The 12,292-nt window shown below is 39.9% G+C and overlaps 1 protein-coding gene across 3 annotated transcripts in view; it reads right to left on the reverse strand.

Moving 5' to 3' along the window:
- The window catches only part of ofd1 (OFD1 centriole and centriolar satellite protein), an 88,452-nt gene that overhangs the window by 61,683 nt on the left and 14,477 nt on the right, over positions 1 to 12,292 (reverse strand). For all 3 annotated transcript variants that reach the window (XM_072584851.1, XM_072584850.1, XM_072584852.1), the window contains exons 4-7: positions 12,023 to 12,091; positions 11,898 to 11,925; positions 11,619 to 11,726; positions 1,416 to 1,552 (exon numbers count right to left, since the gene is read on the reverse strand). In XM_072584851.1, the coding sequence (XP_072440952.1) occupies positions 1,416 to 1,552; positions 11,619 to 11,726; positions 11,898 to 11,925; positions 12,023 to 12,091 (342 nt within the window). The remainder of the gene's footprint in view (positions 1 to 1,415; positions 1,553 to 11,618; positions 11,727 to 11,897; positions 11,926 to 12,022; positions 12,092 to 12,292) is intronic.

Genomic DNA, 12,292 nt, shown 5'->3' on the forward strand with positions numbered 1-12,292 from the left:
TGTCTTATAGTCAGTTTGTCAGCATTTCTTTCAGAGACGTGCTCTTGATATCATCACTGCATAACATGTAATCTGAGGGTACAAAGATTTCATAGCCCATCATACCTCTGATTACTTCAATTACACTCTACTGGAGTGCTATTAGAAGCAACCTCCTCTGTTGTAGTCTAATAGTTTCATATTATCCTAAATCTAGTCTGAGGAACACAGTATATAATAACTATGGAAAATGTGTGTTGGATTCTTTAATTCCACAATATCCATGAATAGGTTATGTTACAGGAGATAACAGAAGCATTGCTGTATCAGGTGGAAATGCAAACTCACACTAGGAAGGACTTTTCAGGGCAGGCAGTACTGGGTTCAAGTATTCATGTCTAGCATTTCTGTTTTAAGCAGGATCAATGAAATGCTAAATTGTCAAGGTTTCAGGAGGACAGCAGTTTTATCATGGGAGTGATCCTCGGCACATTTGGACAGAAGATTTGGGTTAGGGAGCAGCATTTGGGACTAAGGAACATTGGAGTCTGGGAATTCTCCAAGCAAGCCTGGGAGTGGAAGAGAATTTTGGTAATGGGGTTCTGGAATACATTAGATTTGAAGGGAACTTTCGGAATCAAACTCTTATGAGTAGATATTTATGCCAGTCAGCCTCTTCCCAAATTTGTACACCATATCTTTGGCACCATCAAGTAGAATGATATTACATTCAGGAGCCACAGCAATGCATATATAGAGACAACTCTCACATATATAAAAAAGAAAATATATTTTATTCTTGTGACAACAAACTTTTAATTCTACATGTATAGGATAATGCTGGACTAAAGCCAGTGCAAAAATAAAAAGAATCGGCTCTAGTAAAATCCTACCTGGCATATCAACAGAAGTAACACAGGTACAAAGTCATGGTTCACACAAGAATACTACAATCCTGTTTTACCAACTCATAGCTGGATGATTGGCTTTCAATGCAGAGGAATACCAACAGCATGGATTTAATTCCCTCATCAGCTGAGGTTACCATGAAGAAACCTCCTCCTCAACCTCTCTGCTCACCTGAGGAGTGTTGACCCTCAGTTAACACCACCACTAATCATCACTCTAGTGAGAGAGCAGCCCCATGGTTCACTAGGACTATGGTGACTTTACCTTACCTTCTAAATCTAATTTTATAATGGATGCTGATAATATTGGAACTGTGCAGCAATGGATGCCATCAGTAAACTGCAGCACCTGTTACAAACTATTCCAATTCACAGGGTAATTATTACTGTCCACTGAATTTCGTTAAGGTCCTCTTGTGGTCAAATACCGAGAAAATTAAATATGTTAGCTGAGTTAAAAAGTTATTGAATAAAACAGCAATTGAGCAACTAAATGAGCAACAATCACTAAAGAATATGATGTTCGACCTCTTGCCGCATCTCTTCCTGAAGCTGTTCTTCTATTTGTTTACGATATGCAAGGAGTTTAGTTTCCCAGAAGTCCTCTTGTAAATTTGTTGGATGAAATGCTGCATATTCTTCATCAATCATTTGAAATTTATCAACTGTAAGAAAGAAAATGGTGAGTTGTTCGTACAGCAGTAAGAGACCAAAATAGAAGGGAATACCAGAATTGGCATCTTTGCATTGTAAATTTGCTGCTGCTACAACTCCAAAGTTTTAATGAAATACAGAACATGAATAAATAAGGTACAGTCTGTGCTGCAAGGAGCAACAAATAAGACAAACCCCAACTCCAATCATGTTTACATTTCTGACAGCAGTCAACTTTCTCAACCACTCCAAGACCCATTTGAGGTTGCTTTTAATTTTGGTTACCTGCAACTGAAATATTCATTTCACCACCCACAAACCAGCAAAGCAGGATCCCAATCTTCAGTTCAACCCACAGTACTGATATCATTTCAATAAATATCGTGTGCAACCATGGTCTTAATACCTCTTCAAGTTCTCTGCAGTTTTCAACACAGTTGATGACAATGTTCTCATTCAAAGTGTTGTCTTTTGTACTCCACCTCCAGGTATACTGCCATAATAGACGAAGCCATCCTTGGCCCTCTCTTCATAATTAGTTTAGGTTAGAATTGGCAATATTATATGGCAGTGTTTAGGATCTGTTTCTAGATATGTTCAGACAAAAAAAATCTCATTGCCTGCCTATCATCACAACTAATGAGTCAAAGCTTTCTCCAGCTGAACATCAGCAAAGTTCAAGTCATCTCCTTCAACTCCTGTCAGCATGTCAGAGACGGTCCTCATCCAACAACCTCCAGTTGTCACTTGAAGCGAAGTCAGAAAATGCAGAATTTTGCTGTGCTGCAAAAGAAACATTGAGCAGGGTCTTCTTAGCACCAGAACATAGGCAATAGCAAGGAAAATGTGGAGAGATTATGAAAATAAGATTCTTGATGTTGAGAAAAAAAAGTCTGATTTTCCACCCAAGAGCAAAATGAGATTTTTCCTGGTGAGCAGTAGCAGGCCTACTTGCATGCACTTAATCTCATCTTACATGTCTGCAGTTTGCTATTTGCCCAGACAGTAGAGGGAAGCTAGAAGGCAACAATTCCTGATATGAATTTTTAAACCTGGTGGTTCTAATTTACCGCATGCTCCTCCAGGCCTTTAATAGTAGCAAAATACTGCAGATGCTGGAAATCTTTCCCTCTGGACCTCTGTCCTAATGAGCATTTCTCCACATCTCACGATCAGTTCCATGGGCAGTGACTGCCTCCACTCCCAATTCACAAAAGCCGTCATTGGATATACATTAACCTCACCACATCATCTCACATCTCTAACCCACATACAATTCACAACTTTAATATTGTAGTTTGGAGCTCATTGGCACCTTTTGTTGTAATACTGTTGCCAGATCATTTTATGCACATTTCCTGCACCAACAGGCTGCATCTCAGGGCTCTTAGCTTGCAATCTTAGTGCTCACTCTCATTGTATCTACTTGGATGCTCACAGAATTTCTGCCTTGCCTTGCTTTTCTGCAAATTATCTCATTCTGAACTTACAATTCAATAACGCTGGGCTTTGAGCACAGACATAAAATCAGGCAGCTTGCCAGCAATCATCAGTCCCCTTGGGGGTGGGGGTGTCATATATTGATATATGATATATACCAATACTACATACTACTCATTCTTGATGAAGGGCTTTTATCTGAAACATTGACTCTCCTGCTCCTCTGATCCTGCCTGACCTGCTGTTCTTTTCCAGCACCACACTCTCAACTCTGATCTCCAGCATCTATAGTCCACACTTTCGCCTATACTATATCAGTGTCACACCTGCAGCGTGCATGAAAAATACACAGACTGTGCTTCAATTAAATAGCTATGTCTCAAAGTCTAAGCAGAGTCAAGGGGCAGTGCCTGTAAGTTTTTCCAGTCAGACAATAGCATAGTCCATTCTTGATCTAAGCAGTTAGGTCAGGGATGCAGGCCATGGCAATATTTCAGGTCCAGTGTACCAATGCATGGATTAGTTGCAGGTCAGTTGGGGAACTGCAGAGATCAATTAGGGGTCTGGCCACCCATTAGAGGGAGTTGGATTATCAGGGCTTCCGCTGTTGCAGTGGAATGGTGGGGTAGTCAATTGTGGGAATTGAAGGCAGCATGCTGAGATGCAGCAGAGACAATAATTGTGAATAGGGGCAACTAAGCTTAAAAGAATGGGAGGCAATAGAGCATTGGTGGCCACTGGTAACTGTGGGAGTGGGTGTCATTACTCTGGCTTAACCAGGAGGGATTGTCAATGCAGCATAATATTGGCATGTCTAAGTGCAGATCTCAGGCTTGGGGTTGGGGGTTAGGGTGATGTGAATTGGGAAGATGAAGAGTTAAACTGAAAAACTGAGTAGCAGCAGATCCTGGACTGATGGTTTACAAAAAATGCAAGGGAGATAGGAATACATTCTGCTTAGCAGAAAGTGGATGCATTCTCTTACTTTCACACCTTAATTTACACCAAGTTTACATTTATTTTCTCTTTCACCATTAACAACCATCTTTTCCACTGGGTTTTTACACCCTTTACCCGCTTGCTCTGCCTCAGTCTCTGTCAAGAGTATTAAAAAAATTTGACAACACCTATTCATTCTGAAGGAGAGTCCCACCAAACACAAAACATTAACTTTGTTTCTCTGCCCACAGATGCTGCCAAATCTGATGAGTTTGTCCTGAGTTCTTTGTTTGTTTCTGCAATACACTCCGTTGTTTTCCATCCTCATCTGAATCACAAATGTGCAATGTCCATTAAAGAAACAGTAACACTGTTCAGACAAGGTTCTATCATCATCTAAGGATGGGTTTTGTAGTTTTGTTCTTGTAGCTGTAGTGACTCTCAGTCAATCATACACGTGATGATGTAAAGTGAACATACATTTATGAATGTGACTGTCTATTTCTAACGAAGTGTCCCCATATGCCTTAGAACCTTTTCTTTATTGTTTCCTTCCAACTAAATTCACTATGAATTCCTAATTGGCAGTGTTTGATCTGGTGCTCAGCTGGACTTTAAATATAGTGTCAGCAGAACAAATCCCAGAAAGTCCTGGCAGCAAAGAGCACTTGTGCCACTGACAGCATGTGATAATATTAACACAATGACATACAGGCATGCTGCAGACGCAAAGGTGAGCAGGGGAAAACTGCACAAGATCACTTGATAGACCTCAGCAAGAAAAATCCTTCCATATAACCACCCTCCACCCTAGAACTGGTAGGCAATTGTTGTTAAAATTAAACCTACTTCCAACGGAATTTTCAGCAGTTTAATTTAAAAGTGGTGGAATACACTGACAGATTTCCCTAACTGCTGTCATAGAGCTGGTCCCTTTTTTTCTAAAAGCTGTTCCTTTTCTCAAGGATACTGTGTCCTTGACCTTTTTCAGAGGGTCATAAATGGGCTAGGCTCCAATTAGACTAGTTTGATACAGAGATAAAAAGGATTTTGAGAGGCCCTTTGTTTATATGTAAACAGATGAGACTTAAGGCCAAAGTGGTCATGTTTTAGAAGTGACTTGCATAATGGAAGGGGAGTGGTCAGGTCTCTAGCTGAGCAGTTCAGTCCAGAACTAGTTGCGAGTTCAGCAGTGGACTATATGAACAGGGTCTCTCTCTTTCTGCCCTTCTAACTTCAACCTGTCAGACATCTGTTCCATTTTTCTTACTGCGTTTTAAGGGGCGGGGGGGGGGTTGCTTTGTGGGACTATTGTATATATTCAGAACAGCATAATTAAGTCTAGTTTGGATAGACCGAGTTCTGTAGGGGTTCTTTATTCAGTTTGTTGTGTTTCATTGTGTAATTTTGTGAATAAATGTTTGTCTGTTTTAAAACTTGCTAGTCAACCTCGCTAACTTACACTGGGTAATTTTCACTGTACATTCACCAAAACAAATTGCAAAGTTATGGTCTGGGCTGCCTGCTTAAGAATCTTTTGAGTGGCCTGGCCTAGACCATGACAGATTGGGGGCTCTTTGTGAAATTGCGAGTGGTAGGTGCTAGTGTCTTTATTTCGGGTGTTGGTTTGGTTGGGTGGACAAAGCTTGGGAGAGTAATGGCTCTTTCGATCGCCAAAAGGTTTTCTGAAAGTGGATGCAGTAACTTTGGAAGTTTTGCAAAAGGTGAATAAGACCAAACTGCAGGAATTAGCAGACAACTGGAATTGGAACTGCCTGTTTCTGCGAGGAGAGGAGAGGTAATTACAGTAATAGCTCAGCATTTAAACTTGCCAGGGAAACCATCAGCATCTATAGAGATAGCAAGAATTCAACTGCAAATGAAGCAGCTTGAATTAGAGGCAAGAAGTAAGGAAAGGGCAGCAAAAATGAAACAGTTTGAGTTATGATTAAAAGCAGAAGAGAGAAAAAGAGAGACCAGAAGAGAAATAACACAAGAGAGCTTCTGAACTTCAAAAACTGACAGGTAAAAAGGAAAGTCAGAAGGCTACTGATAAAGGCTGAAGGTAGGCTGAGTGAGGAAGAGAGTGAGGATGAGCAAGACCCTGGTAGTCAGAAGTCTAGTGAGAAACTGTTTAAGTATTGTCCAAATTTGATGAGAAGGATGTGGAAGCCTTTTTCATGTAATTTGAAAAGGTGGCTAAACAATTGCAGTGGCAATGTGGGTTTTGTTGATCCAAACAAAACTTGTTGGTAGAGCTAGAGAGATATTTGCATCCCTATCACAGGACATACCTGGGGAGTATGAGGAGGTGAAAAAAGCCATTTTAAGTGCATGAGCTTGAACCAGAAGCCTATAGGCAATGTTTCAGGAATCTAAGGAGGGACCCAGGTCAAACCTAGATGGAGTTTGAAAGGATCAAACAGAGTAATTTCGATAGATGGATAAGAGCTTTAAAAATTGAACAAACCTATGATGGCCTTAGGGAGGTAATTATTTTGGAGGAATTAAAAAATTCACGGCGTGAAGTAGTGCGAACTCATGTGGAAGAGCAGACAGTTGCAATGGCAAGGTTAGCAGCTGAAGTGGCTGATGATTATGAGCTGGTCCATAAAACATGGTTTGGCTTCCAGAATCAATTTCAGTCCATGAGGGATAGAAATCAAGGCAGCGAAATCCTCAGGTGGAAAGGGAAAGGCAGGCGTCAGGTGAAGATCATAAAAAGAACTTACCACAGGGTAACCCTTGAGGGGGGCAAAGAAACCCCTGAGGGGGAACAAAGAAATTGAAAAGCTCAGTATTTTTATTGTAATAAAGTGAGCCACACAAAATCGCAGTGTTGGCAGGCTAGGAGAAAGCCAGATGTAGGAAAACCGGACAAGCCTGGGAGCTTTGTTGGACTAGTAACAAAATGCCCAAGGGAAGCCAGACAACTGCCTCAGAGTGTACAAGATGATCAGAGGTTGGTTAAGGAGGGAGTGCCAGATCTGCTTAAAAAATATACATGCAAGCATAAAGTTTATTCATATAGGCCAGGAGTAGCAGATAAAGAGCTTACAATATTAAGGGACACAGGATCCTCTCAATCTGAGATGCTGGAGGAGAAGATATGTATGCCTGAGGATCTGTTGCCAGAAAAAGTACTGGTAACAGGAATTCACAGTGAAACAAAAAGCGCTCAATTACATATGGTGAAACTAAAGAGTCCAAAGAAGAGTGTAGAATTTGTGGTAGGAGTACTGGACAAACTTTGAGCTCCAGGAATACAATTTGTCCTTACAAATAATACAGCTGATTCACTGGTAGGTATGCTGCCTACTCTAGTTGAAACACCAGTACGGACGCAGGCAACTGAAGAAATGAAGGATGTTTATTCAAGAATTTTCCCTGACTGTGTGGTCACAAGATCACAGAGGCACAAGCTGAAGCAGGAGGGGTCAAATGGCACAGATAAGGAAGCTGACATAGCTTTATCAGAGACATTTTTTTGATCAGATAGGTGCAACAGAGCAAGAGTAACGAGGTAAATGTACAAGTATCTTTAGCTCTGTTACGCTTATTGAATTACAGCAGAAAGATGAGAACTTAAAACATTTGTATCAAAAGGCATATACAGAGGAGAATGAATGCATCCCTGTGTGTTATTACTTAACAAATTATGTATTAATGAGGAAATGGAGACCATCACATTCAAGCAGATGAGAAATGGGCAGAGATTCATCAAATTGTTGTGGTTCTGTTCGCAGAGCTGGGAATGTGCTGCAGACGTTTCGTCCCCTGTCTAGGTGACATCCTCAGTGCTTGGGAGCCTCCTGTGAAGCCTTCACAGGAGGCTCCCAAGCACTGAGGATGTCACCTAGACAGGGGACGAAACGTCTGCAACACAAATTCCTAGCTCGGTGAACAGAACCACAACAATGAGCACCCGAACTACAAATCTTCTCACAAACTTTATTCACCAAATTGTTTTCCAGTAGAGTATAGAAAGGAGGTGCTGCGAGTGGCGCATGAGCTACCACTTGAAGGTCTTTTAGGGGTGAGGAAAACACAGGCTAAAATACAAAGACATTTTTACTGGCCTGGACTACACAAGGATTTAGTTGTATTTTGCCAGATGTGTCATGCATCAGCTAATCAGAAAACCACAGGCAGTAATAAAACCTGCACCTCTAATACCTATTCCAGCATTTGAGGAACTTTTCACAAGACTCTTGATTGATTGTGTCGGCCCCCTACTTCAAACAAAAAGTGGGAATAAGTATTTAACAATAATGGATGTGTCGACTAGATTTCCAGAGGCAATCCTATTATGCAATATTACAGCAACAAAGGGCTGTATCAGAGCAAAAAAAAACAATTTTTGCTAGATACAGACTACCAATAGAGATCCAGACAGATCATGATCAAACTTCATATCCAAACTATTCAAGAAAGGTATGGATAAATTGGAAATAAAGCAATTCAAATCTACTGTGTCCCATCCAGAATTGCAGGGAGTGTGAGACAGATACATCAAACACCAAAGACCATGCTGAGGGCTTATGGTCAGGATTATCCAGATGATTGGGAGAAGGGAGTTCCGTTTGTATTTTTTGCGATCAGAGATGCACTAAATGAATCAACCAAATTCAGTCCATTTGAATAAATGTTTGGGCATGAAGTAAGTGGACCATTAAAATTGATTACGGAGAAATTAATAAGTCAGAATTCAGAGACCGTTTATTTGAACTATGTGTCAAATTTTAGAGAACAATTAAATAGAACTGGAGAGTTGGCTCGACAGCATTTAACAGTATCACAGCGTACAATGAAACAGGAAGTGTATAAGAAATCACAAATTGTTTTGCAATTGGGGATAAGGTTTTACTTCCAGTAACAGGTGAACTTTTAAAAGCAAAGTTTAGTGGACCTTATCAAAAGGAAATTGAGGTGAACTACTTGATAAGGACTCCAGACAGGAAGAAATCTCACAGAGTGTGTCATGTGAATATACACAGAAAGGTATTTTGAGAGAGAAGGAAAGCAAGAGAAGGTGTTAATGATTACAGCACAGAAAGAAGGACCAAGTTCAGAGGATTCTGAATTGAACATTCCTCAAATCAAATTGGACAATAAGGAAGTTGTCAAAAATTGGGATAAATTATTGAGTTACCTTCCACAAGGAAATCAAAATGACATGAAAGAGTTATTACTATCACAAAGAGATATGCGGAAATAAACTGGGAAGTACTAACCTAATTGTGCATGATGTTGTTCTGATTACGCAACATCCTTACAGTCATAACCTGTAAAGTTGGCACAGGTTCAGATGGGGATAGAGCGCATGCTCCCAGATGGCATGACCGAAGTGAGTTACAGTGACTGGAAGTCACCCGTAGTCATGATGCCAAAGCCAGATGGTTCCCAACGGTTATGTGTACACTATCGCCAAGTCAATGTCATTACAAAGACTGATGCATATCCAATTCCACGGTTGGAGGACTGTGTCAAAAACGTGGGACATGCAACCTACGTTTCTAAGTTGCTCTTGCTCAGAGGCTACTGGTAAGTACCTCTGTCTGAGAGAGCAAAGACAATTTTAGCTTTCATAATGCCAAACGGACTATATCAGTTCAAAATCATGCCATTTGGTATGAAAAATGCCTCAGCCACCTTTCAGAGACTGACTAATAAGGCCATTGCTGGATTACCTAACTGTGTGACGTAGATTGATGATCTGGTGATTTTTAGTCCAGGCAGGAACATTTACAGCATTTATCGGACTTATTCGATTGACTTCAGAAGGCAGGCTTGGTGGTAAACCTAGCTAAAAGTGAATTTGACAAAGTCCAAGTCACCTTTTTGGGCCATGTTATTCAACATTGACAAATGGCCCCATGGGATACGAAAATGAAAGTATCTGGGGAATTTCCCACACCGATGAGAAAAGCAGTTCTACGGTTCCTGGAATTGAGTGGATTTTTACCAAAGATTTTGCAGAACTTTGGCAGCGTGGCTGTTCCACTTGTTGAATTGTTAAAAGAAGGCAAGAAGTTTCAGTGGACTGCAGACTGTCAAAGGCATTTGACAGTTTAAAAACCGTTAACCACTGCCCCAGTATTAGCCACACTGGATTACACGAAGCCTTTCAAGATGCTTATCAATGCCAGTAATGTGGGTTTTGGTCCTGTGCTCCTGCAAGAGGATGACAAGGGAATAGAAAGACCCATCGGGTATTTTTCCTGGAAGTTGAATGTTAATCGACAGAAATATTCAGCAGTGGAGAAAGAGACTAAGCTTGGTGTTGGCATTACAACATTTCAGTGTTTATATTACCAGCAATGCTTCTGAGACAATCATATATATTGATCATAACATTTGTGGAAAAACTTAACGACAAAAATGCCAGACTGTTTAAATGGAGCTTGTTGTTGCAGCCACTCAATTTGACAATTGTGCAAGTGGCAGGTTGTGAAAACGTGGCTGTCGATGCGTTGTCAAGACTCGAATGAGATATGGAGACATTCAATGGTGCGTGTGCTATGACGTGAGTTTGCATGTGGTTATGTATGTTTGCATGTTTATAGTTAGTACACTGTGTCTGTGTGTTTTAGACTACCAGCCAGTTTGTTTTTGAAGGGTTTTAAAATGAAGCATCTTTAGATATTGATGGGTTTTTTTCCAAGTGAGTGTCACAAAACTGGTCCCTTTTTTCCTAAAAGCTGTTCCTTTTCTAAAGGATCCTTGACATTTTTCAGAGGGGTCTTAAATGGGCCGGGCTCCGATTAGACTAGTTTGATACAGAGATGAAAAGAATTTTGAGAGGCCTTTTGTTTATATGTGAACAGATGAGGCTTCAGGCCGAAGTGATCATGTTTTAGAAGTGACCTGTATAATGGAAAGGGAGTAGTCAGCTCTCTAGCTGAGCAGTTCAGTCCAGAAGTAGTTGCAAGTTTAGCAGTGGACTATGTGAACAGGCTCTCTCTCTCTTTCTGCCCTTCTAACTTCAACCTGTCAGGCATTTGTTCCTTTTTTGTTACTGTGTTTTAAGGGGGTTTGCTCTGTGGGACTGTTGTGTATATTCAGAACAGCATAATTAAGTCTAGTTTGGATAGACTGAGTCATGTAGGGGTTCTTTAATCTGTTCGTTGTGTTTCATTGTGTAATTTTGTGAATAATTTTTTTGTCTGTTTTAAAACTTGGTAGTCAACCTCACCAACTTACGCTGGGTAATATTCACTGTACACTTACCGAAACAAATTGCAAAGTTATGGTCTGGGCTGCCTACTTAAGAATCTTTTGGGTGGTCTGGCCCAGTCCATAACACTACCAACAACCTTGTTAACCAAAAACTTTATTTGCATAGTTTATCAGGTATTTGGTATCTTGACATAACCATTGCCAATTAACATTTGCATTAATCACACAAGCCAGTTAAAATAAAACGACAGCAATAAAAAAAGTAAAAATACTTTGTTTTAATGTAACGGCATTTTCTATGGCCATTATTTAGAATTAGCAATCCAAGGACAGAACTATGAAGATCTGCAACTCATAAATTAGGCCAACTGAAAAGAAACTAACTATAGAGAGATTGCAGGTTCATCATTCTAAAGTTAACTTGCATACTCTGTTGAAGATTTACTTAATTTCGAGACATCACTAAAAAATGTGCTGCAAGGATAAAATCTTACAGAAACCTCCACATCTGTTCCTTACCAATAGATTCCGTGTACTCTGAAGCACAGCTGGTTTGAGTTTCTGCATCCCGATGTGCTCGACTTAGGTGGTAGTCAATCAGATCCATCAGAAACTGAATAAGAAACCCTGCCAGTAACAAAAAAAAATCACTCAAATAGGTAAATTGCTGACAATTTTGGAAGAATTGCAATTTTTAAAATATATTCTTTAATGCAAATTAGGCAAAACTGGCTACACCAAATTCATGCATAATTTCTTCCTGCATGTACAATGATCGAGTATTTGATTTTTTTTTACCTTTTTGATTTTTTTCAAGATTTGAAATCTGTAGGAGCACAAAGGCAGACAAAAAAAAAAGTTATCCAATGTATGAAAGAGGAAAAGTTAACCACTAAACATATTTATAATAGAATCAAACTCACAATGGATTTGTAAAGCTCTGATCTGGGGTTGATCTTCAAAACCTGCAGGAGATCTCTTGCTGTAAATGCCTATTGAAAAAAAGATTGAAATTCAATTTGTAACTTTAACTGCATGCGAGATGCAGATCCATGAAGAAACGCTTATCCTAGACAAATCTATATAATTAGTTTTCCACCTATTGCAACACACATGTAGTTTGGGTACATCTCGTGATTTACCAAAAGTTTAAAAATCTAACAGCAAATACACATACATTATCCCAAATATGT

This window comes from Chiloscyllium punctatum, chromosome 15 (assembly GCF_047496795.1).
Source record: "Chiloscyllium punctatum isolate Juve2018m chromosome 15, sChiPun1.3, whole genome shotgun sequence".
NCBI classification, from domain to species: Eukaryota; Metazoa; Chordata; class Chondrichthyes; order Orectolobiformes; family Hemiscylliidae; genus Chiloscyllium; species Chiloscyllium punctatum.